Source organism: Medicago truncatula, chromosome 4 (genome assembly GCF_003473485.1).
Source record: "Medicago truncatula cultivar Jemalong A17 chromosome 4, MtrunA17r5.0-ANR, whole genome shotgun sequence".
Lineage (NCBI taxonomy): Eukaryota > Viridiplantae > Streptophyta > Magnoliopsida > Fabales > Fabaceae > Medicago > Medicago truncatula.
In genome coordinates, this window is record NC_053045.1 from 61,170,877 (window position 1) to 61,195,043 (window position 24,167).

Below are 24,167 nucleotides of genomic sequence, written 5' to 3' on the forward strand. Positions count from 1 at the left end.
AAAAAGTAAAACAAAATCCTTGGCTGCCAACAGTATTTTATAGGTACAACAATTGTTTTTAAAAACAAATTAAAATGAAAATAAAGGCACAAATATATAATATATCAGCCCTTTTCATTAGATTGAATTTCTCTAAAGCAAGTAATTTAATTTAAAATCTAAAGCTAAAACTTATTTAAGCCTTAACCCAATTCTTACAGCTCATGATGAAAATGTTTTATCCAACTTGTGTATACAAAAAATTAGACCATATGTAGATAGTAATAATGAATGATAATTTTACCATTTTCAAAATTGCACAGTAAAAAAATTGTATGAGACACTTGTTTTATGCTTTGTAATTGAGAGGAAGATAAACAAATCAGTGGATCTTTATTCAATATTCACCAGCATCAACATCTTCTACCTCTCCTTCAGTAATGTCAAATGTCACCATAAGAGTCAGAAAAACAACAACTGCAACCAACTGTGCTGCCACAAAATATTTACCCTTCCTTTTAAGGGTTTTCTCCTCCTTTGTTTTCTCCCTTTTGGGTATGCTCTTAGACTTTGGTCCTAATGAAAAAAATTGATGAATTAAACTTCATGAATAGGGAGGTATATCCTAGTAATACAATATTTTTTAACCCAAAAAGCTAAATAAATACAAGCATATCAAAAAGGAAACAACTTCACTGTTAATTTTAGTGTTGTAACAAGAAATTTAAATACTTTTGTATATTTGAATTGATAAAATTTCAGATGATTGCATTATCCACTCCACATGAAGAAATTTTGGACGTGTCAAAAAAATTAAAAGGCAATCAATAGTTATGAGCACTAATAAGCAATTTCTAGTTTTATTATAAAAATATGGGCACAAATCTAAGTTAAAATTACCTTACACGTTTTTTGCAGAATAAAATAAACTACTGATTTAGTTTTAGGCAATAATGTGTACATGGTGATTGATGACAATTTTGAAGTTTCAATTGAAAATAAACACTTGCACAATTAAATCTTTAAAAAAAAATAGGGAATAAAGAAATTATTATTAATTATAGTGGCACTAATGGTCATTTTACTCCCCAAGGGAATTTGAACTTTGTCCCTTGAGGTTATAAGGTCAAACTCTTATCACTGAGCTGCACATCATGGACTTGTACAATTATGTCCTTATTCACCAACAAAATAGATATCTAAATTAAAAATAACTTTGAAAATGAGAATAGTTAATTCGCTATTATTAAAAGAAACAAGATTTAGCATACAAAATCATGGACATATCTTACTCTGAGTAGATTGACTTCTGGAACCAGATGGAGCAGAGGGGGGAGATGTGCCAGCATCTTTAAGTTCAGTCTTACATTTGTGCACATATCTAACTAAATTATCATGTTCCGAAAATTTGATCCGCAGCGTTGAAGATTCCTAATGTGTACATAATAGAAGCAATCAGAGTTAGAGTTTTCTCAATCTAAGTCTTGACTGATTATACTTTGTAGCCAGTATTACTATTTTTTGATTAAGAATGGAACTTCTAAAGATAAACCTCGGTTGTTTCAGAATAATCTTATTCTTACTTAACTATCATTTATTCAATGAAAAAATTTGGCAGCCAATCAAATGTTAGAAACAGATTTCCTATACACATATTCTCTAAAAGGATTCCTATCATAATCCCTTTTCTTTCAGCATCCCTCATTCACCAAACTATTGGCTAAAGTCTCTCACCCAATAAAGCGCTATGGAAAACATTTATTCACATTCTGAGCATCTGACCAATTTCTATATAGTTCCCAGAGTGTATAACACAATAATGTAATCGTAAACCACTTAAGTCAAACTTTAGTTTATCGGTAGGTGTAGCTCAAGCAGCATTAGTCAATGTGAATCCACAACTACCTTAAAACAAACATTAGAAACACAGTTGTTTGATATTTGACAACAACACTTACTGGTAAAGCTTGAAGAGCAACAAGTCCATGGGCAAGAAAAATTGCATCCAAACTTGATGGCCTGCATAAACCAAATAAAAGAATTTGAATGCATCATCGCGATGTCAAAGTCAATATTTGCTCTAAAAAATGAAAACGACACCAAAGTATTGCCAACATATGAACATAATGCGATAACAAAGTTCTACTCCAGAAGATTCACCTGCTCTCATCAAATAGGTAGTTCTTTTCGCCTAACAATTTAGATAGAGCACCATAAGCAGAGTTTGCCCTCTCATAAATCTGTTCATCACTAAAAGTCATACATAAATAAAATATTTAAACTATAAGCTATTGGATTTAATTCGTTTACACAGTTAGTGTAAAGATGATTTACACTTTCAATCAATTATAACCGTTACCATTACAAACATTTGACTTTATTCTTAAACTACTTTTAAAACCATTCATTTGATTGGTTGAGATTCGCTAACGGTGTAAAACAAACTTTTACACCGGTTTATACAAATGACTAAACTCTAAACTATTACTCACCAAGAGAATATATAATGAAATTAGAGTAATTAAGGTAGTTAGAAGAAAAAGTGAAAAACTGACCTCTTCTTTCTTGACTACAGCATTGTCATCAGTAATCCCATGCTTCAGTTTCACCCAACGCACTTTATGCGAATAGAGAATCTTCCCTAAGGGCCAAGGAAGATCAGAATAATAGATACTATTAGCAGAAGAACCATCAGATCCAACCCAAAGTTCATATGTAAGTGCATCATGAAGCCAAGTTGTGAGAATTGCTTTGATTGATATCCAATCAGGAAGTGAAGAAACTTCACTATCTAAATCAACAACACCAACATCTTTCTTCAAACACTCAATTATCCCTTCAATCTCATTATTATATGCCACATAATCATCACCAACCTCAATGTAAGGAATTTTATCTAAACAAAACAGAACAAAAACACAAACATTACCCATTAACAGAAAAGATAAAAAAATGAAACTTTATGAATCTTAAAGAGAAAATAAGAGAAAAAGGGATAATGGGATGTTGTATTACCGGAATGTGGGTGATTAACGTGGAAATCTAATTGGAAGGGAATTTGAGAGAAATTGAGATAGATGAGAGAAGAGAGACATTGAGGGCAACCAGTTGGAAGACCAAAACAGGGTTTCCTGACAACTAGAGTGTAAACTTCAGCCATGCATGCATCGATCGACAAACAAAGATTGTTGTTGTGTTGTGTTGTGTTGTGTTGAAGGAACAGTTTTCCTCGTATAGTTCGTTAACTAGTTAGGGTTCATGGTACTGTCGTGTTTTGCACTGCATTATAAATGGGCCTAATTTTTTCATTAGCCCAAAGGAAAACAACTATTTCAAACAAAGTAGGATTTTACTTTTCGCACCTTCAGAGACTATTTAGAACGAATTTAGATTGACTAAAGTGTAAAGTAAACAAATTAAGGGTTGTTAATTTATTAAATATGATGATGTACCTCCGATTATTTAATTTGTTAATCAATAGTTGACATTACTCATTTTATTCTTTGAAGTGAATTGGTCGTTTTAGAGAAGTTACCATTGAGACACTATCAGATGTAAACATTCATGTGTAACTCAGGAATATTCAGACATAAATTCTTTTTTTTTTTTTTTAGAGAAATTTACAGACACAGTGTACTACTCAAAATTGAGAGAATAAACTGTCAGTTTAATTTGTAAACTATAACTCTTTTTTTAATCGGTCTATAAACTATATAAATATAATAAATAGTTGCTTAAGTGAAATATCCTATTCATTTTCTAAATGTTTAACCACAGATTATGTTGTTGAATATATTATCAAAAGGATAAATACGTGTGATGAATATCAAAAGGATAAACCGAGTTTGAAAACTTATGTAAAGGCGTGCAGAAAGAAGTATCCTCAAAGTAAGGGTTGCGTATTGCACATTTTTTTTTTATCTTAATGTAGTAAGTACAATTTTAAATTTTTAACATTTTGCACTCTTTTTTGCGTATTGCTCAACTTCGAGTCACTTCAAATTATGGGGTTGCTTTTTGCACCCGTGTTTTCTAAAACCAATTTTTTCTGTAATCCCTTATGTCCCCAGCAACAATCACATGAATTGAAAAGAAAAAAAACCTTTTGAAACATTAAAGCTGAGATTTACATAATTCTGATTTGTTGGATTAGCAAAATACAATCATCATGTGATATATCATTAAGCTGATAAACCAAATCATAGAATCAGCCACTAGTACCTAATCACAAAAAGAAACACGATAACTCCTGAAATTTATAAATCTCAAACCTGACAAGTACAGCAACGGAGACGTCTATAAATATCCAAAAAAAAAAAAACCTACTTGTATTCTTGAATTGGACCAAGCATACTATTTAAGTGCACATGTAGGAACCAATTCGATCAAAACTGAGATTTTAGGATCTATATTTAAAAAAACACGTACATACTTCAAAGACCTAATAATATGCAAAATAAATATGCAACACTCTGAGGCAAAAGCCAAACACTGTCAAAAGCGGCCCTTTCGTTTCCGACCTGTGTACTTGGTATCTAGAGGGACATCGTTTCCTCTTCTTCTCATTTGATCCTTCTTCCTCAGTATCCATTCCTTTCCCTTGCCGCTCTTATTATTCTTTCTCTGCTTCTTAACGGGTCTATGCCTGTCTGACAAACGTACCTGCAATTTTTTAAACTAAATATAAGCTTGATACAAAAAGGAGGGGTTGCAGCTAAATAAGCAATTTATCATCATATTTTGCATTTTCCAAATCTGAAATAAATTTATGGGAATTCAACACCTTGAAATGCAGCTCTCTCTTAACATGGTAAAGACATCTTATCTTAACCACTTATAAGAAAAATAATAACTGACATATTAACACATCCATAATTTAAATTATATGCATGTTACAGTAACATTGATTTTTTTCATCAACAATTGAGATTTCTCACTTTACTATGTAATGTAAATTGCACTCTTTAAAGGAGTCATGTCCAATTTATTAATAGGTAGTGATCTTTAAATAAATCTAACTAATCAAAATAAAAGCATAATTTGTAACAAAATGAATAGGTAGAGTGATCTTTGAAGGATGAAATTTAAAGAAACATTCACTGTGCCTATTGGAAAATTCCTGAACCGAATACACAGATGTGGTGAGACTTACTGTCTGATTTTCTTCATCTTCACTCTCTTCATCAGATAACTTCTCTTCATCTTCAATTTTACCTTTGGACAAGGATGCTTTCGTTGATAGTTGACCACATCCGAGAACAAGAAACTCTTTTCTCTTCTTAGAACTAACATAAGACAATTGTTCTCCAGTAAGTGGAAATCCATGCTCAAGAAGGCAATGCAATGATTATTTTCAAAAGAAAGCAATGCTAAAAACCAAATCGAACAAAACAAAAACACGTAACACTGAACTATCGTAAATTTTCTTTCAAACATGTTACGTAATCAACAATGCATGACCAGATACATTACACATTAGTGATCTTTATCCCATCTTTCATCTCGGCAGGCGCTAAGATGGTTCACTTTTTCAGGTGAGAGTGAGGAAGTTAAGATGATTCAGTAAGGCATTTAATATATTTCAACTGGTTCTCACCCATGACTTGATTGATACGGGCACAGTACCAACATAATTAGTCAAATATTGAAAATTTGTAAGAACTTAAGATATGCTACGACCGAGATATGTTAAAGTTTTATGTAAATGCATAATATTTGTAAAGAGACGTTGATATTTTTTATTAACATACAACTATATATGTAGACGATAATCAAAACTTACAAAAAGATGTGTGAACATAAAAAACACATACACATCCTTCTCTTATCGATATAAAAAATATATTACTTCCCTTGTAAATAAACCACAAGTGTATTCTTTAACCTAACCAATATCAGAATATCAAAAATATCATCAATCCTATTTAAAAATAAGGGCCAAGACTCTATTGAATTGCTTACTATTTACTGTCTAATAGTATCATTTTCATCTCCTCATTCTCATCATCCATAAATGCGCATATATTATGACTAGTTCACCAATACTAAACTCTCCCAATTAAAGTAGGTCGCCCCTATCATCAAATAGATCACATACATCTACACTAAAATACCACAACCATGTCTCTCTTATTTTTATATCCTCAAAGAATGAACAAAGGTGTCTGTAGTATGTTCTACAATTCCTTTCGCAACATGAAGAACAAGGCTGTACAAAATACATTGAAATGTTTTTGGAGCTGTCTCCCGAAGTAACGAAGAAGTATCCTAAATGTACAAGTCATTACTTTTTTAAAAAGGAAAAAAATAGGATGAAACTCCTTGGATGCATATACAGGAGTATGTACGCATGTCGGTATTACTATTAGACACGAGTACGACGTGGATACTTTAGCCATTTCAGAATATCTGGCCTTTATAGATTCTCGCAAATAAAGTTAGGCCAAAACAAGCAGTGACAGGAGAATGGATGAATGGACATAGAGAATGCCCGAGTTACATAATATTATTTTACTCTATATCACATTAAGGTCAAATATAATATGAACCTTTTTCACTGTAATGGATAAAATTTTACACTATAATGTTAATCTGTCATGAGACTCCATTCCCCAGTGATTATGACACCTACCAAATACTGGATGCTTATGGATAAAAAAAACACTAAAAATGAATAAAAACATATTTTTCAGGCATATTACTTTTGATGGAACAGAGAGCCCCAGTGGTATTGCAAGATTTATTCATACCTGTGTGGAAAATCCACCACTATGCCACCAGAAAATCCAGCATGCATTGCAGCATTCAAAATCAATTCACGCTGGTCTACATTTTCAGGATACACTTGAAAAACTGCTTTAGCGCCATTGGCCAAACATCTGTATAAAGATGTAAAGAAAGCCCTGCAAAAGAATATAAAATATATAGTTATCGAGTGAGTGTAAAAGTGAAAATTTGAAGCATAATCCAATCTTAATGCAGATGGTAAGTCAGAGAAATGTGGAATATATGCTTAGAGGAGTTAAAAGAGATTCAACACAAATGAGTTTTGAAACAAACAACTAAAAGTAGTATAATAAATAAAGAAAGGAACATACTTCAATCTTAACCGAGGGTTGTGAGAAGATCTATCAGCATTACATAACCACTGCATTATCATACAAGAGTCGACAAATTAGTAATGGAAATGAGTAAAACTAAATCAATTTTGGTAGAAAAGGTGGAAAAACATAACTAAATAACACCCAGTCCAAAATAGGGAAAGTGGTAGCACAAAAATTTCTCCGAAACTTTAAACTTGACCCACTATAACTGGGTATCATTTCTTCCATACTATAGGCCTAACACATTCTCGTAATCTTTTCTAGTTTGATTTTCTCAGTTATCGAAAGCACACCTGAACAGCAGATATACTGATGGCCCCATCAATAACTCCAGGACGAAGCCCTAAACCCTGAAACCAAAGATACAGTATAAGATACAACCGTAAGGCAGGATACAGAGCATTCATTATAACTTCATTAGATATGGATAAGTTAATCATTGAACATGGACATAATCAGAAAGGGAAGGAAGCTGAAAGCGTTTAGTGCATAATAACATTTAACTGACATGAACAGAAGCAAAAACAAAAAGAACTGTGAAATGAGGTAAATATAATACCTGACCCATGTCACTGAGTAAAAGATCACCCTCAACCTCTCGCTCCAATGCAATGTCTACGAGTTACAAATTTTAAAATAAAATTACAAACAATGAAAAATAGACAGGAACAACCATACTTGGGGCTTGTTTGGTTTGACTTATTTGAGCTTATCTACTGATATAAGCATTCGTGTGACTGTCAAAGAGCAGTTATGAAAACAACTTACGACATGTTCATAAATTGTTTTCAGCTTATGGCTTATATAAAGCAATTTAATTTAATTTTTATTTTCATCTTTAGTTATAGAAATAGCTCTTACATAAGGACTTATGCCATAAGCTGAAAATTAAGTTATGTTTATCCAAAAACGGCCTTAGAGAGCGAACAGTAGGGGAAAATGAAAACATACTAAGCATTGAGGGTGAAATGTCGAGACCAATCCAATGATGACCTTCCTCAGAGAGTGTCTCACCACTGAGTCCGGATCCACAACCTACAAAAATCAGGCATGATAATTGAAAATGAAAAAAGAAATGAGAAAATGAATTGAAATTGAAATATAATACCAATGTCAAGGAGTAGTTTGGGAACACCGTCTTCAGGTAAAGCAAGTAGCTCCAATGCTCGTTCTGAGAGTGAGGCCTATTTGAGATAATGTGCGAAATCATGAGAAATTAATAGAATTGAATTGAATTGAATTGGAAGAGAGAAAAGAAATTGAAGTTGAGAAGAACCTGAATATCGATAATACGGGAAGAAGAAGTATACTTGCGAGCTTCGGTATCATCGTAGAATATCTCAGGTGGTGCCACCCGCTCTGGTCGAGACGCCATCGCTAAAACCCTAAACCCACACTCTCTTACCCGCCGCCGCGACACCAACCAACAATCCTGTAATTCAGCGTTTGGAAATTTCCAAAACTAATAATTATTATTTTATTTCAAAAGAAAAAAAAACATGGCAGTAACATTATAAGTTTATTGACTTGTAGTGAGAAAATAAGCTAGAGGTTGCAGAAAATATAACTGAAAAAAAGAAAGTGATTTTTTAAATTGACCCAACAATAAAATCGCTCTGTTTGTTAACTTAAATTCAGTTTAAGTAGGTTCATGTAAACTCTAAACTAAGTTTACATGAACCTACTTAAACTGAGTTTACATGAACCTACTTAAACTGAATTTACATGAACCTATTTAAACTGAGTTTACAAAATCGCAGAACTGTGAATCGCAGAACAAGGAAAACACAAAATCAGAACTGAGAATCCGTAACAAGAAAAATACAATCGATTGAAGAACAACATTTGCTAACCTGATTTGCTTCGAATTTTCTTTGAAATCATGAATGGACGTGAGAAAGTATGGTTTTGAAAATCTTCGCAGAACACAATCGATCGATTGGATAATTATGGTTTTGGAAGAAGGGTTTTGGGGTGTAACCAAAAAAGAAGGAATAGGTTTGAAAATCAAATTTTATGAAAGGGTAATCTTGTCATTTTGGGGTGCAACCATGATTAACTAGGGTGCAAGTAGAAAAACTCTTATATTATTCTGTCTTTTTTTAAATATATTTTTTCTTTGATCAAGTAGTTTAAGGCCGAAAATGATGTTGTTTCCTTTAGCATAGAAAAGTGAATTACGTGTGAGGAACAAATATAGAAGCCAACTTCAATTGAATAATCCAATCAGAACAACGTCAAATTAATTCATAAATGAAATCTGCATGTATCATGTACACATTGCATGGGTTAATTTCAAGCTAAAATTCCGACTCTTTCATGCAACAAAAACATCATCACAGGAAATTCATTTCATCCAACTGAACACATCATTTACGGCAACAAAGACAAAACATTTTTATTTTCTCAAGTTTATTCAATTTTCCCAATTAACCACAACCTCTTAGTAATTAGTATATATATATAACACACCTGCAATGAATTTTTGATCCAACAAACTATACTATCAAAAAGTGTGACAGAAATATGATAGCAAACATGTCATCATCCTCCTCCTCCTCAAAAGTAACATTGAAAAGTTGTTACTCTGTGAGACCAATGGAACCAACATGGTATGGTCGATTACCATTATCCGAATGGGATCAAATTGGAAACATAACACACGTTTCAACAATTTACTTTTACCGCCCCCCACAAAAATGGCTTACCTCCCCCAATAAAATCGCCACCACTTTGAAAGACTCATTGAGCAAAGTCCTTGTGCCGTTTTATCCACTAGCCGGTCGTTTACAATGGAAAGAAAGCGGTCGTTTTGATGTCGAATGCAACTCATTGGGTGCTCAATTCATCGAAGCAGAATCGTCGTTAACCTTATCCGAACTAGGTGACTTTTCACCTTCTTGTGAATATTATCCTTACCTTATCCCGCACATCGATTACACACGCCCAATTGAAGACATTCCATTGGTTATTGTTCAGCTCACAAATTTCAAATGTGGTGGTGCTAGCATTAGTTTGTTAATCTCACACGCGGTTGCTGATGGACCAAGCGCATTGCATTTCACTTCTGAGTGGGCACGACTTGCGCGTGGCGAGCCTGTGAGAACAATGCCATATTTTGATATAAACGTGTTGTCGTCAAGGTCAAATGTTAATGTTAATGAATGGGAGTTTAATGAACCTCCGTTATTGTTAGGAAATTCGAATAATGTTGAAGAAAGGAAGAAAAAAACAACGGTGGCTATGCTAAAAGTGAGTAAAACACAAGTTGAAAAGTTGAGAAAAACAGCAAATGAAAGTTGGGAAAAACCTAGCAATGGTCGAGGTTATACGAGATATGAAACCTTAACCGGTCATGTTTGGAGAAGTGCAAGTAAAGCTAGAGGGCATGCAAATGACCAACAAACTTCGCTTGGTGTTTGTGTTGATTGGAGGAATCGTGTGGAGCCTAATTTACCAAAAGGGTATTTTGGGAATGGGACTTTGGATGTTGTGGCTACTAGTCTTGCAGGGGATTTAATATCTAAGCCTTTAGGGTATGCTTCAAGTAGGATAAGGGAAGCGATTGAGAAAGTGAATGATGAGTATGTGAGAATGGGAATCGAGTATTTTAAGAAGCAAGAGGATTTGACTAAGTTTCAAGATCTTCATGCTAAGATGGGGAGTGATGATAAAGGGCCATTTTATGGGAATCCAAATTTAGGAGTGGTTAGTTGGTTGACATTGCCAATTTATGGACTTGATTTTGGATGGGGGAAAGAAGTTTATATGGGGCCAGGAACACATGATTCAGATGGAGATTCTTTGCTTCTTCCTAGTTATGATGATGATGGATCTTTGTTGGTTGCTATTTGTTTGCAAGAGGTTCATATGGATGCATTCAAGAGGCATTTTTATCAAGACATTGTGTGATCCATGGATGTATTGACATGCAGAAACTAAAAATAAGTTGGGTAATTCTAGACTTTATAAATAACCTAAACAAAATAAGTATAAAATTTAATTGAATTATATGTAGCAATGTAATATTCATTTCATAAGCATATGTGTGTTGCCTTGTAATCTTGTTTGATCGATGTCATTGTGATAAAAGTATAATGTATGAATTGAATTGCTTCCCCACAGATATGATTTAACTTTTTTTTTTTTCTTCTTCTTTTTATGAGTTTCTATTGATCGGTTTTCAATGTTATCACCCATGTCTAAAAAAAGTAAACAACCATTTTGAGTCTTAACCAAAATGCTCATTTTGTGGACTGGTACCACCTCTTCTAATAAGAGTTGGAATCAAATACATGAACATTTGTCGAAGTCCCAGACCCTCTCAATCATAATATGAAAATGAAACTCTTATTTATAGGTAGTGTGAATTATCTTAAGGGAGCATTTTGACGCATGCTAGACAATTTGAATGAGTTATTTCATATTCGGTAAATTTAAAGTCTCAAATTAACAAATATTTTAATGATACCTTACGTGGTTGAAATACAATTGAAGAATGAAATGACATTTTAATTGAGAGAAATAGTTATAACTTATAATTGATTGATATGATTATAAGTGATGCAATGTGAAAAGACAATATCAAAAAATACGATAATACAGTACAAACTTATATATTCCAAAATTAAGTTGTCAATTTCCGTAATTTTAAAGGATCCAATGATAAAAAGTAATGGAAAAATAAGGTGACCTTTTTATAAATATTTGTATTTGGAAAATAATTATTGACTTCATAAATTTAAATGGTTTGATATGAAAATACCAATGTGTATATGAATAGTGAGCAACTATAATCTGTGTTCAAAATGAGCATGAACAAAGTTCATTATTTATGCTCATTTGTGGATATAAAAGGAGTAAAGGACAATCACATTGAATGTTAGTTTAGTTGGTAAAAAAATATTCATACCCTATAATTAAAAACATGAATTAAATTTTTACGTTGTATGTGATGATTTTTTCTTTATCAATGATGTGTTCTTTGAGTCCTGACTTTTGTGAGTCATCGAAATTCAACTCAGTTAAAATTTATTCTACATATAAAAGAAAAAAGAGATTGAAAACATAACAATACTATTTTATTTTACTTAGACATTAGGTGTTGGTTTGCTTAATTTGAAATGTAATATATACTTACTTATTGTTATGTCAACCACTATATTTTCTAAAAAAAAAAAAAAACACTATATACAAAAGTTAATGTCAATATTGATAACTGTTTTAACGTCAGAGGTTATTTTAACTAATAAATTACACAATAAAAGACTATTTTAAAATTTCAATGTGGCTCGATAATTATTTCAATAAAAATTGTTTTATAAAGAGAAAATGATATTAGGATGATGTTAACTTGTGTCCTTAGGGCATATGTTAAGCATTAATTTCATTTCATTAATGGTAAAAATTTAATAAAAAAAAAATAAATATTAAACTTTTTATGCAATAAATTAACACAATTATCAATACATAATTTCTATTAGTGAAATTCTTAACATGTACCTTAAGAGCACAAGTTAACATTTCTCTTATTTAAATTGGTAAATTAAGATGGTTTTTATCCGACCAGATAAATTAATCCATCTATCTATGAATTCAAATGAATGATATATGTAGGTATAAGATTGGGCGGTAAATTAACTGACAATCCCCCATTCCCGGTTTTTCTAGTTTTTCGCATCCAATCCTCACAATGCGCTCTTCCACTACCACAACTCTTTCTCCGCTCATTCATTTCCTTCACTTCTCTCTACATTTTCACATTTTTTTTTTTCAAAATTAAATTTTCACAAACAATAATCGACTCTAAATTCCAAGAAGAAACAGCAATGAAATTTACAGATTTGTAAATTGGTAGGTACTTCTCTATCCATTTTCATTTTCATTTCTTAAATTCCAAATTCTTACAACAATTGGAATGCATTGCTTGGCGTGTCCGACATGACACCTACAAATGTGATTATTTTACTTTTTTCAAGTTTTTTTTTTTATCCGTGTAGACGTGTCCGTGTCATTAGTGTGTCTGGTGTCTGTATATTTGTTTGTGTTTCATAGACGCATTGAATTATTGAAATTGTGCTTGAACAATTTTGTTTTGTCTGTTATATTGGATCTGTTCCTATTCCTTTTGTTTCCCTTAATTTTAGGTGTGTCATGTCAAAAACACAACATGACAGAAATAGAAGTAGAAAGAGTAAACAATGTTATCTGATAAGTATTGAAAATGCAATTTCTAAAGCCAAACACATTCTGCTGATTTTTTTTTAGAAAACTTGGCATTTAGCATAAGGAACCTTTAAAGATTTTCATATTTATCCGTGTATTCAATATTTTTTTGCAAACAACCATGAATATATAGTTTTTTTTGGTTCAAATAATTCTAGTGGCGAAACTTACCCACACTAACTAAGAAGTGAAGAATTGCAGGTTCAAACATGCACCACTACATATCAAATATCTATGTAGTCTTTCACGATCTTAGTTGTACTTACGAGTTATGAAACACCATGAGATAGAGATAGTCATTTACACACTAAAGAATTCAAATGTGCTCTTATTCCTGCAATGTGCAGTCAAAATTTAAATTTAAATGAATGGAAGGTGAAGAGATTAGATGAGTGGTGGTGAAGAATTCACCCTTACTTGAGTTTACATTATGTGGGCTATTAATATCAGCTGAAGATATGCCTAGAAGATTACAATACCTCAATATGTTAGTTAACTATGATAAAGTTAAGTTAGTAACGGTTTTTACTGTTTCTCCGGCGTAAGTGCATATATGGGTAGCAGAGAAAACATAAATGGCTGGGCTTACAATTCTATCTTTTATTATCAATTTTTGTATGCTGAAGGATCAATTAATAATGTTCACCCTCTGTATCATCCTATAAATTGATTTTTATTCTTTACAAATTATGTTTGCTCATTAGCCAAATTTTCCTGCATGGAAAAAGATAATTGAAGCAAATATCATTGACGACTATAGACTATTCAAAGCTTAGTTTTCATGATTGAGATTATATGACTGGTGGCTTCCTTTCAGGGCAATTCTTTGCTAGACTCAAGCTAGATCGTGAAAGACCAAACAATAGAAGAATAATATGGGCATTTCTGTGAGAGATTTGGACCCAGCTCTCAAGGGAGCCGGACAAAAAGAGTATCCTGTACAAGTTGAAAATAGTGTATTGCATTGTTTACGATTTATTATATTTTCATTCTCATATTAATTCATTCAAGCTTGATGCTTCATTTAGTTGTGAATGTTTGGTTTCAATTATGCTCGTACACTTTTCAATGCTTTTGCATTCTTCTCCTTAACCATATATAGTGGACTTGAAATATGGCGTATTGAGAACTTTAATCCAGTTCCCATCCCTCAGTCTTCTCATGGAAAGTTTTTCACTGGAGACTCGTATGTGATCTTGAAGGTAAGTCACGTGTTCTCGATGACTTTTCGTTCATATAATGCTAGCCTCATGTCGGTATTCACATTTGCAAGAAACTTGTTTTTTTGTTTATTATTACTGTGTTATATAGAGATTGATATTTTAAGAAAACAAAACTTATATACAATGCTATCGACATTGTTATTATTGTTCTTATGGGGCTAATGTTAGACTCAAAGAAACTAAGAAATGAGGGATGTTTAAACTCAGAGAGACTAAGAGAAATGAGGGTCAAAACTGTGTCCCTCTTCATTCTGATTTCTCATATAAATACAATGCAATTACAAGCTTTCAAGTTGACTTTCAACCCAATAAATTAGCTAAACTGACATATATACATTTACAGCTAATTATGCTAATTGATAGAATGATTATTTGACTATTTACAAATAAATGTGCAATCTTATAAAATTTGATTTGCCATTAATTCCATTGACAGCTAACACTTATATAAGAGAAAATTCTGAAGCTTAGATATTTACACCGCCAGGTCCTTTGATTGTCGTCATGTATTAAGAAATACAAGGAAAGGGAAATTGTGTTATAAAATAATTCATACAGGAATCTAATTCAACTGGGTCAGTTTTATTTAATAGGAACTTTTGTTTCCTCATGCTTTTGAGTTTTGGGACAAAATGATGGTTGCAACAATGATTTTCTTCATTTACAACATATAACATTTTGTCTTAAATTTAAATATACATGAAGACATTGATGGCTTCTTTTGACAAGTTTTATTTTTCTCTTGTTGAGGAATATAATTTATTAAATCTTTGGTTCAAATCTCAAACCTCTATCACTTATTTAGGCTAGATTCACACTATTTGTTGTTCTTTGGTTTTTGTGGATAATGTTGTTAATCCAGTAATTTATAATTTTTCTGAGTTTATGGTACTCCCTCATAATAGATTATGCAACAATGTATTTAATCAGTATTAATTTTTTTCTTTTTCTTTATCATCTTCACGTAGACAACGGCATCAAAAAGTGGTGCTCTGCGCCATGATATTCATTATTGGCTTGGTAAAGACACCAGTCAGGTAAGTTTTATTGTTCGTATATTGTCATCCCCTTTCGCCTGTTTTTAGTTCACTATTTGTTATAATTTTCCCATTTACTCAATGGTGATCATAACTATAAAATAGGATGAAGCTGGTGCCGCAGCCATCAAAACAGTTGAGTTGGATGCAGTTCTAGGAGGACGTGCTGTTCAGTATCGTGAAGTACAGGGTCATGAAACTCAGAAGTTCCTGTCATATTTCAAACCATGTATTATACCACAAGAAGGTGGAGCTGCCTCTGGTTTTAAGCATGTTGAAGCTGAAGAACATAAGACACGGTTGTTTGTCTGCAAAGGGAAACATGTTGTGTATGTCAAAGAGGCAAGTTTGATATTATTCCCCTGTTATTGATTCATTGAGGTTTGAGACTTGCACATTATTAGTATAGACAATCACACATATATAAACGCTAGTTTCTACCTTTTGATTAAATATTTATATTGGTTATAGGTTCCTTTTGCTCGATCTTCACTCAACCATGATGATATTTTTATTCTTGATACTGAGTCAAAAATCTTCCAATTTAATGGTTCCAATTCATCTATTCAAGAAAGGGCTAAAGCATTGGAAGTTGTTCAATATATTAAGGATACCTACCATGATGGGAAATGTGAAGTGGCTTCTATTGGTAAGTTTACTATTATATTTGGATGTTCTAAAGGTCATTGTTGTGTATCGGATGTTTACATTTGAATTTCCATGAAGAGGATGGAAGGTTGATGGCTGACTCTGAATCTGGAGAATTCTGGGGTTTGTTTGGTGGCTTTGCTCCTCTTCCGCGTAAAACAGTCAGTGATGATGATAAGACAATTGATTCTCATCCTCCAAAGTTGCTTTGGTAATATGTTCTTTTAGTTTTTCAGTTGATATATTCATTTACACTGTCAATATATTCCTTTACTTATTAGCAATGATATTTGGATGCAACTCATTAATGTTTAAGTGTGTTTATAGTTCTCCTCTTTCATTGTTTTAATTCCCCATTTTCTGTAAACTTATGTTGTTTACCAATATAAAAAGGTAGTAAACTTACCATTTTAGCCTGAAGTTGCTTAAGTTGATAATTCAGAAGACTTGGAAATAATTCTAATTATTGTGACATCTACACTGAGGAAATTATATCGAAACATTAGACTTTATAATACTCTATTTATAATAAAATTATCATTTTTCCAGTGTGGAAAAGGGGAAGGCAGAGCCTTTTGAAACCGATTCTTTGACAAAGGAATTACTGGACACCAACAAATGCTATATTTTAGATTGTGGGTTAGAGGTGTTTGTTTGGATAGGACGAAACACATCTCTCGATGAAAGGAAAAGCGCAAGTGGATCTACAGATGTAATTTCTCTTCTTTACTTCTCGGTATTGTTGAGCATTTGTTAGGAGTGTTAATGATTATTGGGTTTCTGCTGGTTAAAAACAGGAACTAGTCAGTAGCACCAATCGACCAAAATCCCAGATAATCCGCGTAATGGAAGGATTTGAAACAGTGATGTTCAGGTCCAAATTTGATTCTTGGCCTCAGACAACTAATGCAGCAATGCCTGAAGATGGCCGTGGCAAGGTAGCAGGTGAGTTTTAAATAAACTTTAATGTAACTAGCCTGAATAGGTTTTTTTTTTTTGTTGAGGGGTATTCTGAATAGGTTTCTTCAGCATCATTTTCCCTACTGTTATCTTATTCTAATATTGTGTCTTGTTTCCAGCACTTCTTAAACGTCAAGGATTGGATGTCAAGGGCCTCGTGAAAGCTGATCCAGTAAAAGAAGAACCTCAACCCTACATTGACTGCACGGGACATTTACAAGTACTCGAATACATTTTATATCAAATAACTCATCGCAACTGATATCTCATGATGCAATTTTTATCAGTATTATATTTAATTTTTCAGTGGTCTTATATCCCCTATGTATTTGATTTCTCTTAGTGGGAGAATCTTTAGAATTCCAATCACTATATTCTCAAAACTCTACCCCATTCTAAAGATGATCATCAAAATGAGAAACTTAAATGCACAAGAGCTATATTCTATCATATGCTTCAAATAGCCAGCATCACACTTCACAGTTCCTACACAAAATGGATGTAGAAATATCAAACTTGGGGCCCTTGTTTTACCTGATTTATCTGCTAACTATCAACCCTGGGATAATTTCTTACCGCACTGAATTTTTATTAAAATAAGATCTTGGTGCTGTAGTTTTATCCATTTGTGTTTGGTCCCTACTAGACATTGTTCCTAGTCCCTACTTTTTCACTAGTTTGGGTTATATGTTCCACACATAGAAGTATAGGTTCTTAATCGTTTGGGTTTGCCCATACTGTTTCTACCCAATAAGCCACTGTTCCCCATTTTCCACAAAGGTTTGGTTCCTATAGTTTCCAGTTGGTAAGGTATTGTCCTTTACAGTCCAAAACTAAATCAATGGAAACTAAAGGGGCCATAATAAGACTATGTTAGAGATTTTTTCTAGCGATTAAGTTAGGAGCCAGTCAACTGTAAAATGATTTATTTCTCCTACTAGTGATAGGTATATAACCTCATTTAAGGATTGAAAAAGCTATTCTGAGTAGCGTCCTTTTGGCTTGGTATTCCAATTAATTTTCTCACATTCTACAACATAAGGATTTAAGGATTCAAAATCTCTTGAGAAATTTCAAAAGACATGTTCTGTACTTATCCTTACTTGGATGAATTGATTGTGATTTTAATAATAGACTTCATTTCCAACATTTTCTTTTGCTTAATTGTTTATGTTGTTGACAAGTGTTATACCATAACTTCTCAGGTTTGGCGTGTGAATGGTCAAGAAAAAAATCTTCTCGCAGCCACTGACCAGTCAAAATTTTATAGCGGAGATTGCTACATCTTTCAGTATTCATATCCAGGAGAAGATAGGGAGGAGCATCTTATAGGAACATGGATTGGAAAGAACAGTGTTGAGGTGAAAGATTTATAGTATTTTTTTCCAGTTCTTTCTGAATGTGTGTGTCTGTGTTGATTTATTCAATATAAAAATCTCAAAATCTGTCTTAAAATATTTATCTGGAGCGGAAACTTATGTTAGTGAATTATAGCTTATCAATTTTATTACACCATACACAAAATTGGTAACTGCTCTGGGACCAGGAAGTGTTGAATAAATGCATAAACTAATTTGGTCTTGTTATAAAATTGCATTATCCTGCGTTTCTTACAAGCTCTCTGTTGAAATTAGGATGAAAGAGCCTCATGTCTTTCACTAGCAAGCAAAATGGTCGAATCAATGAAGTTTATTCCATCTATGGTATTTTTTTTTTCTTAAATTGATATTTTCAATTTGTTGAGAGATTATTTCTGCTCATTTCTCATGTCCTTACTGATGTTATCCATGTGTAATTGATTGAAGGCTCGTATTTATGAAGGCAGTGAAACAATTCAATTTTATTCCATCCTCCAAAGCTTGATTGTTTTTAAGGTTTGTTGGATTTTGATTGGTGTAACTAGAAAAAGCTATTTTATAGCTTGAATTATTTTTTATTTAATACTGGTCATTTATTTCAACTGTCCATCAGGGCGGACTTAGTGATGCATATAAGAATTACATTGCGGAGAATGAAATTCCAGACGAGACATACAAGGAAGATGGTGTTGCATTATTTCGCATCCAGGGCTCTGGACCAGAGAGTATGCAAGCTATACAAGTTAACTCAGTATGTCATCTTGTCTGTTTGTAGTGGCCATTCTAGCCCCTCATTTTGTATGGGCAATTTATAATAAAATAAAAATAATCACAATTTTTCTTTTCATTGTCTTCGTCAACCAGGCTGCTTCCTCCTTGAATTCCTCTTATTGCTACATACTTCAGAGTGAGTCCGTTGTTTTTACATGGTATGGAAATCTTACAAATTCTGATGACCAAGAACTCGCTGAGAGAATGCTGGATTTAATTAAGGTTTGTATGTTTCAAGATACTTATATGTGAAAAATTCGAATAGTTCAAACAAACACCACAATGTTTTTTTTTTCCTAAAAAAACTGACTAACATGTTCGCGTTGAACAATTTTATATGTTTGCATATATGTGGTTAAGAAAATATTGAGCTTATTTGACTTCCTTAAGACAAACACTTGTATAAGTGTTTGAAAAAACATGTAAAAAAGAGATTATGAATCCCCAAGATAACTTGTTATTGCCAAACTTGCCATTGGACTATATGGAATTGCCTCAGTTTTCCAGTGCCTTGGTTTTGATCCCAGAAGGCATTATTTTCCCAAGCCACATTACCCAGCCCAGAAATTATGCAAAAATATAACTGTGTCTTTATCAACACATATGCTTGCCAATTGTCTGCAGCCGGATTTACAATGCAGACCACAAAAGGAAGGTGCAGAAACTGAACAGTTTTGGGAATTGTTAGGAGTGAAAACAGAATATTCCAGTCAAAAGATTGTGAGGGAAGCTGAAAATGATCCTCACCTATTTTCTTGCAATTTCTCAGAAGGTAAGGACCAATACCTTGTTATCTGGGTAGTTTTGTTTGATATTCACCCACCCACGCCCATTTCTTCTTGAAGGCAAATAATGACTGACTTATTTATGATGGTTTCTTTCCCTGCCTGATGTCAACATGCAGGAAATTTAAAGGTGTGTGCACCCATGGATCTGTTCAAATGCACGATTTTTTAATATTTTGTGTTGAGTTGATCCCATCGTATGAAGGAAATGTTTATTTACAGGTGATAGAGATACACAACTTTTCCCAGGATGATTTGATGACAGAAGATATCTTCATCTTGGATTGTCACTCTCAAATCTTTGTGTGGGTTGGCCAGCAGGTTGACCCCAAACGTAGAGTGCAGGCTCTCCCAATTGGTGAGGTATAACTGGTTTTGCTTTGGTTGGAACTAACAAACATGCTGGTATAATTTAGTCCCTAATACTTTCAAGAGTTTTTCATCAACCTAAAATCTTACACCTTGGTTATTTGCTCCTCCTTTTAATTTTTTATTGTGGATTTAACTGACATTTTTTTATCGTTAAAACACCATTAAGCATTTTAACTGCAAATCTGGCAGAGCTTTTCCTTGTCGAAATCATTGTTTAAAGATCTTAAGCAATTATTGTTTCAAAATTAGCGCACTGAATGTCTTTTATTCCGTATTAGTATTTCTGAAGTCATATGTGTAATTTATTTTTTGACAAGATCGGAAGTCATATGTATAATTCTTAACTTATTATTTTGGAAATGTACAGAAATTTCTCGAACAAGATTTTCTTCTAGAAACAATATCTTGTTCTGCTCCAATATATATTGTCATGGAAGGCAGCGAGCCGCCTTTCTTCACTCGCTTCTTTAAATGGGATTCTGCAAAATCTGCAGTAAGTTTTACAGTGCAATAGCGTAATTATATGACTTCCAATAGTCTTAAAGTTCTGACAATTGAGAATTCCTTTTTACGGCAGATGCTGGGAAACTCATATCAAAGGAAGCTTGCAATCATGAAAAATGGGGGCACTCCACCTTTGGTTGTAAGTCATCAAGTCAATGCTGCCTTTACAATCATGAGTATTGCGTTTGTATTATGTGTGTCCAAATCAGACCACACTTGCATGTTGTGTGCTAGCTTAGTGGTGGTGATTGCCTAGCTTTGTTTTCTGAAGGGACTTAAAATTCAAATCCTCGTTGAGGCGTGCATGGTCTAGTGCCTCCCACTAAATAAATATAATATTGTTCCTAACTTATTAAAAAACTTGCATGATATAGACACGAAAATACTCTTCTGACTTTTATCTCAGATGATTTTAACATTACTCTTTGCTCCACTTATACAAATGTAGGGAAAGCACCTGGTCTTCATATTAATATTTTGATCGTAGAGTAAAGAACCATATTTGCACTAAAAAAACACAAGACCTATTTATTCTTGAAAAATGAAAAGTACTCATTTGACTCTAAAAAATTACAGATGTGGATCAAATTAGTCTTTGTTGCGATGGCTTTTAAGGACATATAAAAGACTAATTTAGCCTAACATTTGAGATTTTTGACAATCAAATCGATACTTATCATTTACCATAGACTGAAATAGGTCTCGATGTCTGTTTTCAAGAGCAAGTTTGGACTTTCACTCTTCATTTGCATTGATATGTTTTGTTACTACATTTTCAGAAACCCAAAAGAAGAGCATCTGTATCTTATGGGGGAAGGTCTGGTGGTTTGCCAGAGAAATCCCAGCGCTCTCGCAGTATGTCTGTTAGTCCTGACCGTGTTCGTGTGAGAGGAAGATCTCCGGCCTTCAATGCATTGGCAGCTACTTTCGAGAACTCAAATGTTAGAAACCTTTCAACCCCACCTCCAATGATTAGAAAACTGTACCCAAAATCTAAGACACCAGATTTAGCAACGCTGGCACCTAAATCATCAGCCATATCTCATCTTACTTCTACTTTTGAACCACCATCAGCACGAGAAAAATTGATTCCTCGGTCACTTAAAGGTATGAGTAGACGAGTTCATTGTGATTTTATTATATGTTAGAATTTGTTCTTTTGTAAAATGCGTATTCTCTTCTCTGAGCTGCTATGATGTGATGGGAGCACAGATACTTCCAAATCAAACCCTGAGACAAACAGTGACAATGAGAATTCTACGGGCAGCCGAGAAGAATCTCTTACTATACAGGAAGATGTGAACGAGGGTGAACCTGAAGATAATGAAGGTCTTCCAGTTTACCCATATGAAAGTGTTAAAACAGATTCTACAGATCCTATGCCAGACATTGACGTGACTAAACGAGAGGTATACTATCATGACAATGTCAACATATAACCTTGTCTTTTTTTTTTCTTTACTTTATTCTTTACAGGTTAAATGATATAATTAAATTGTGATTTCATTTTCATTCTGACTTGTTTGAGCTTGGGGCATGCAGGCTTATCTATCACCTGAGGAATTCCAAGAGAGACTGGGAATGACTAGGAGTGAATTTTACAAGTTGCCAAAATGGAAACAGAACAAACTCAAAATGGCTGTTCAGTTGTTCTGAGTCAAGTATACTTAACCACATACTTTTTCCTTGCAGTGGTTTGATGTATAGGATTATTTCTTGTTCATAGCTGCTTCGTATTAATTTTGTAGGGCAACAAGGGTTGTTGGTGAGCTTGTCTTTTTGGGGTTCCTTGTTAATCATTTTTTGATTCAAAGTATTTTTGGTGAAGCAATTGAGCTTGCAATAGGAAGGTTGTATTGATAGTTGAGTTATGAAGTTTGTACAGCAGAGTGTAAAAGCCACTCAACACATTATTTATTTTGGAAATTAAATAATATTCTTTAAAATTATTCTTCAAGTTCCTTGTGTTTCATGCTAACATTTTCTTGGTATATATATATGTGTGTGTGCGCGTGTGTGCAAGCGTGAGTTTAATGGACATGCACTGTCAATGTAAAATAGTCTTACACCGACATGCAAGTCCCTTTTGCAACTCCAATTTAAAAATGACCTCAAAATACTAAACATTAAAGCAGTTGGACCGAAGCGGCTTTCTCTAGTCAATAAGCTCCCCTTTTTGCCTCAGTTCAATCTCCAGTTAATAGCTCATTTCCTTTGTTTTGTTGCAAGGACTGATGCAGCAGACTTACTCTAGAAATAAAGAAAATCATTTTATTGTGTTCTGTATAAGAAATGATCATTTTGATCCTTTTTGCATATCACTAGATCATCCTCTACATGGGTTTACACTTTACAACGATTACTGTATTTTTAAATAGTATCTATCTAAGTTTGTGAGTGGATCATAACCTTACTTAAAGTACTTATCTGTTTTCTTCTCCTTGTCTAATTTCTACCTGTTAACGGAGTATTACATAAACCTTTTCTGACAATAACTCCCTCCCCATCCCACATTTAAGAAACCTTCGGTAGCTGGTACATAAATATTTGCATTCTTCGGATTTACATCATTAATATTTTTCACTAGTGATTGCTTGTTTAATCTGTTTTTACTCTAATTTATTAGTAATGTATGCAGTGGTGTGGTCTCCTTTGGATAAGAAAGCAAAGGTTATGGCCGATATTGGTGAAAATGAGTATAATTGCATTATATGAATATATTTCGTCGCATAACATAACATTATATTATAAAAATTGAATCACGTAATCCTTGAATTACACTGTTCTGTCGTGAAATTCTGAATAGATTAGAAAATAGAAAGGGAAGCCCTTGTTTACAAGGATTTCAATAGTGTTTGAGGAGAAAATGTTTTTCATTTTCAGATATAGAGTTATACTACACATGTATTTCAGTTGGAGTTTGGAATGATGTCACAGCCCTTAACTCTGCTCTATCAAATTTTGGTATGGTTACTGTGATTTGATACTTGTCATCTACTACATATACAGTGATACACATTGATCATTCAACAGAAATAAAATAAGTTATATGCATTGATCCGTTTAAGTATTTCACTAGTCTTTTAGGAAATATTTATCTGCAGGTAGCATGTTGCCACGGCAATGAATGATGAAAGGAATGTATGTGTCTGTCTTCCAGCAAGTTTTTACATTCATGTTCCATTTAAACCTCCTTGATTAA

The 24,167-nt window shown here is 33.2% G+C and overlaps 4 protein-coding genes across 5 annotated transcripts; 2 read left to right on the plus strand and 2 right to left on the minus strand.

The window, feature by feature from the left end:
• Positions 1-97: 97 nt before the first annotated feature.
• LOC11425443 (mitochondrial outer membrane import complex protein METAXIN) lies at positions 98-3,220 on the minus strand. The gene is made up of 6 exons (XM_003610024.4): positions 2,995-3,220; positions 2,535-2,875; positions 2,140-2,219; positions 1,938-1,998; positions 1,272-1,410; positions 98-555 (listed from the first exon to the last, which is right to left on the minus strand). Exons 1-6 carry the CDS (start codon positions 3,137-3,139, stop codon positions 377-379), a joined length of 945 nt encoding a protein of 314 aa, XP_003610072.1. The 5' UTR covers positions 3,140-3,220; the 3' UTR covers positions 98-376.
• Positions 3,221-4,201: 981 nt separating this feature from the next.
• Positions 4,202-8,550, minus strand: LOC11421941 (18S rRNA (guanine-N(7))-methyltransferase RID2). Of its 2 annotated transcripts, none has more exons than XM_039833757.1 (9): positions 8,359-8,550; positions 8,191-8,266; positions 7,944-8,117; positions 7,642-7,697; positions 7,376-7,432; positions 7,077-7,126; positions 6,729-6,881; positions 5,132-5,264; positions 4,202-4,641 (listed from the first exon to the last, which is right to left on the minus strand). In XM_039833757.1, the coding sequence occupies exons 1-9, from the start codon at positions 8,455-8,457 to the stop codon at positions 4,474-4,476; spliced, it is 966 nt and encodes a 321-aa protein (XP_039689691.1). In that variant the 5' UTR covers positions 8,458-8,550; the 3' UTR covers positions 4,202-4,473. The 2 variants fall into 2 exon arrangements, with proteins under 2 accessions (XP_039689691.1, XP_003610073.1); XM_003610025.4 differs by having other exon boundaries at positions 8,034-8,117; positions 8,359-8,548.
• A 1,035-nt stretch (positions 8,551-9,585) lies between these two features.
• On the plus strand, positions 9,586-11,131 carry LOC11431043 (spermidine hydroxycinnamoyl transferase). Its single transcript, XM_003610026.3, has one exon. The coding sequence runs from the start codon at positions 9,609-9,611 to the stop codon at positions 10,992-10,994; it is 1,386 nt and encodes a 461-aa protein (XP_003610074.2). The 5' UTR covers positions 9,586-9,608; the 3' UTR covers positions 10,995-11,131.
• Positions 11,132-12,732: 1,601 nt separating this feature from the next.
• On the plus strand, positions 12,733-22,922 carry LOC11431044 (villin-4). Its single transcript, XM_024781873.2, has 23 exons — positions 12,733-12,935; positions 14,125-14,238; positions 14,410-14,509; positions 15,499-15,567; positions 15,673-15,909; positions 16,039-16,216; positions 16,294-16,426; positions 16,765-16,927; positions 17,013-17,160; positions 17,295-17,395; positions 18,381-18,536; positions 18,810-18,878; positions 18,981-19,049; positions 19,147-19,284; positions 19,398-19,526; positions 19,929-20,076; positions 20,209-20,219; positions 20,312-20,452; positions 20,829-20,954; positions 21,039-21,104; positions 21,745-22,072; positions 22,178-22,374; positions 22,508-22,922. The coding sequence occupies exons 2-23, from the start codon at positions 14,183-14,185 to the stop codon at positions 22,619-22,621; spliced, it is 2,877 nt and encodes a 958-aa protein (XP_024637641.1). The 5' UTR covers positions 12,733-12,935; positions 14,125-14,182; the 3' UTR covers positions 22,622-22,922.
• Positions 22,923-24,167: the final 1,245 nt, after the last annotated feature.

Coding starts and splice junctions, on each gene's coding strand:
- LOC11431044 (XM_024781873.2), top strand. CDS start 14,183: ATGGGCATTTCTGTGAGAGATTTGGACCCAGCTCTCAAGGGAGCCGGA. Junction 15,568..15,672: donor TTGGTAAAGACACCAGTCAG/GTAAGTTTTATT, acceptor ACTATAAAATAG/GATGAAGCTGGTGCCGCAGC. Junction 18,537..18,809: donor TTGGAAAGAACAGTGTTGAG/GTGAAAGATTTA, acceptor TGTTGAAATTAG/GATGAAAGAGCCTCATGTCT.
- LOC11425443 (XM_003610024.4), bottom strand. CDS start 3,139: ATGGCTGAAGTTTACACTCTAGTTGTCAGGAAACCCTGTTTTGGTCTT. Junction 2,876..2,994: donor CGTTAATCACCCACATTCCG/GTAATACAACAT, acceptor TGTTTTGTTTAG/ATAAAATTCCTTACATTGAG. Junction 2,220..2,534: donor CTGTAGTCAAGAAAGAAGAG/GTCAGTTTTTCA, acceptor AGTGATGAACAG/ATTTATGAGAGGGCAAACTC.
- LOC11421941 (XM_039833757.1), bottom strand. CDS start 8,457: ATGGCGTCTCGACCAGAGCGGGTGGCACCACCTGAGATATTCTACGAT. Junction 8,267..8,358: donor CCCGTATTATCGATATTCAG/GTTCTTCTCAAC, acceptor TATCTCAAATAG/GCCTCACTCTCAGAACGAGC. Junction 7,433..7,641: donor TACTCAGTGACATGGGTCAG/GTATTATATTTA, acceptor CTTTGGTTTCAG/GGTTTAGGGCTTCGTCCTGG.
- LOC11431043 (XM_003610026.3), top strand. CDS start 9,609: ATGATAGCAAACATGTCATCATCCTCCTCCTCCTCAAAAGTAACATTG.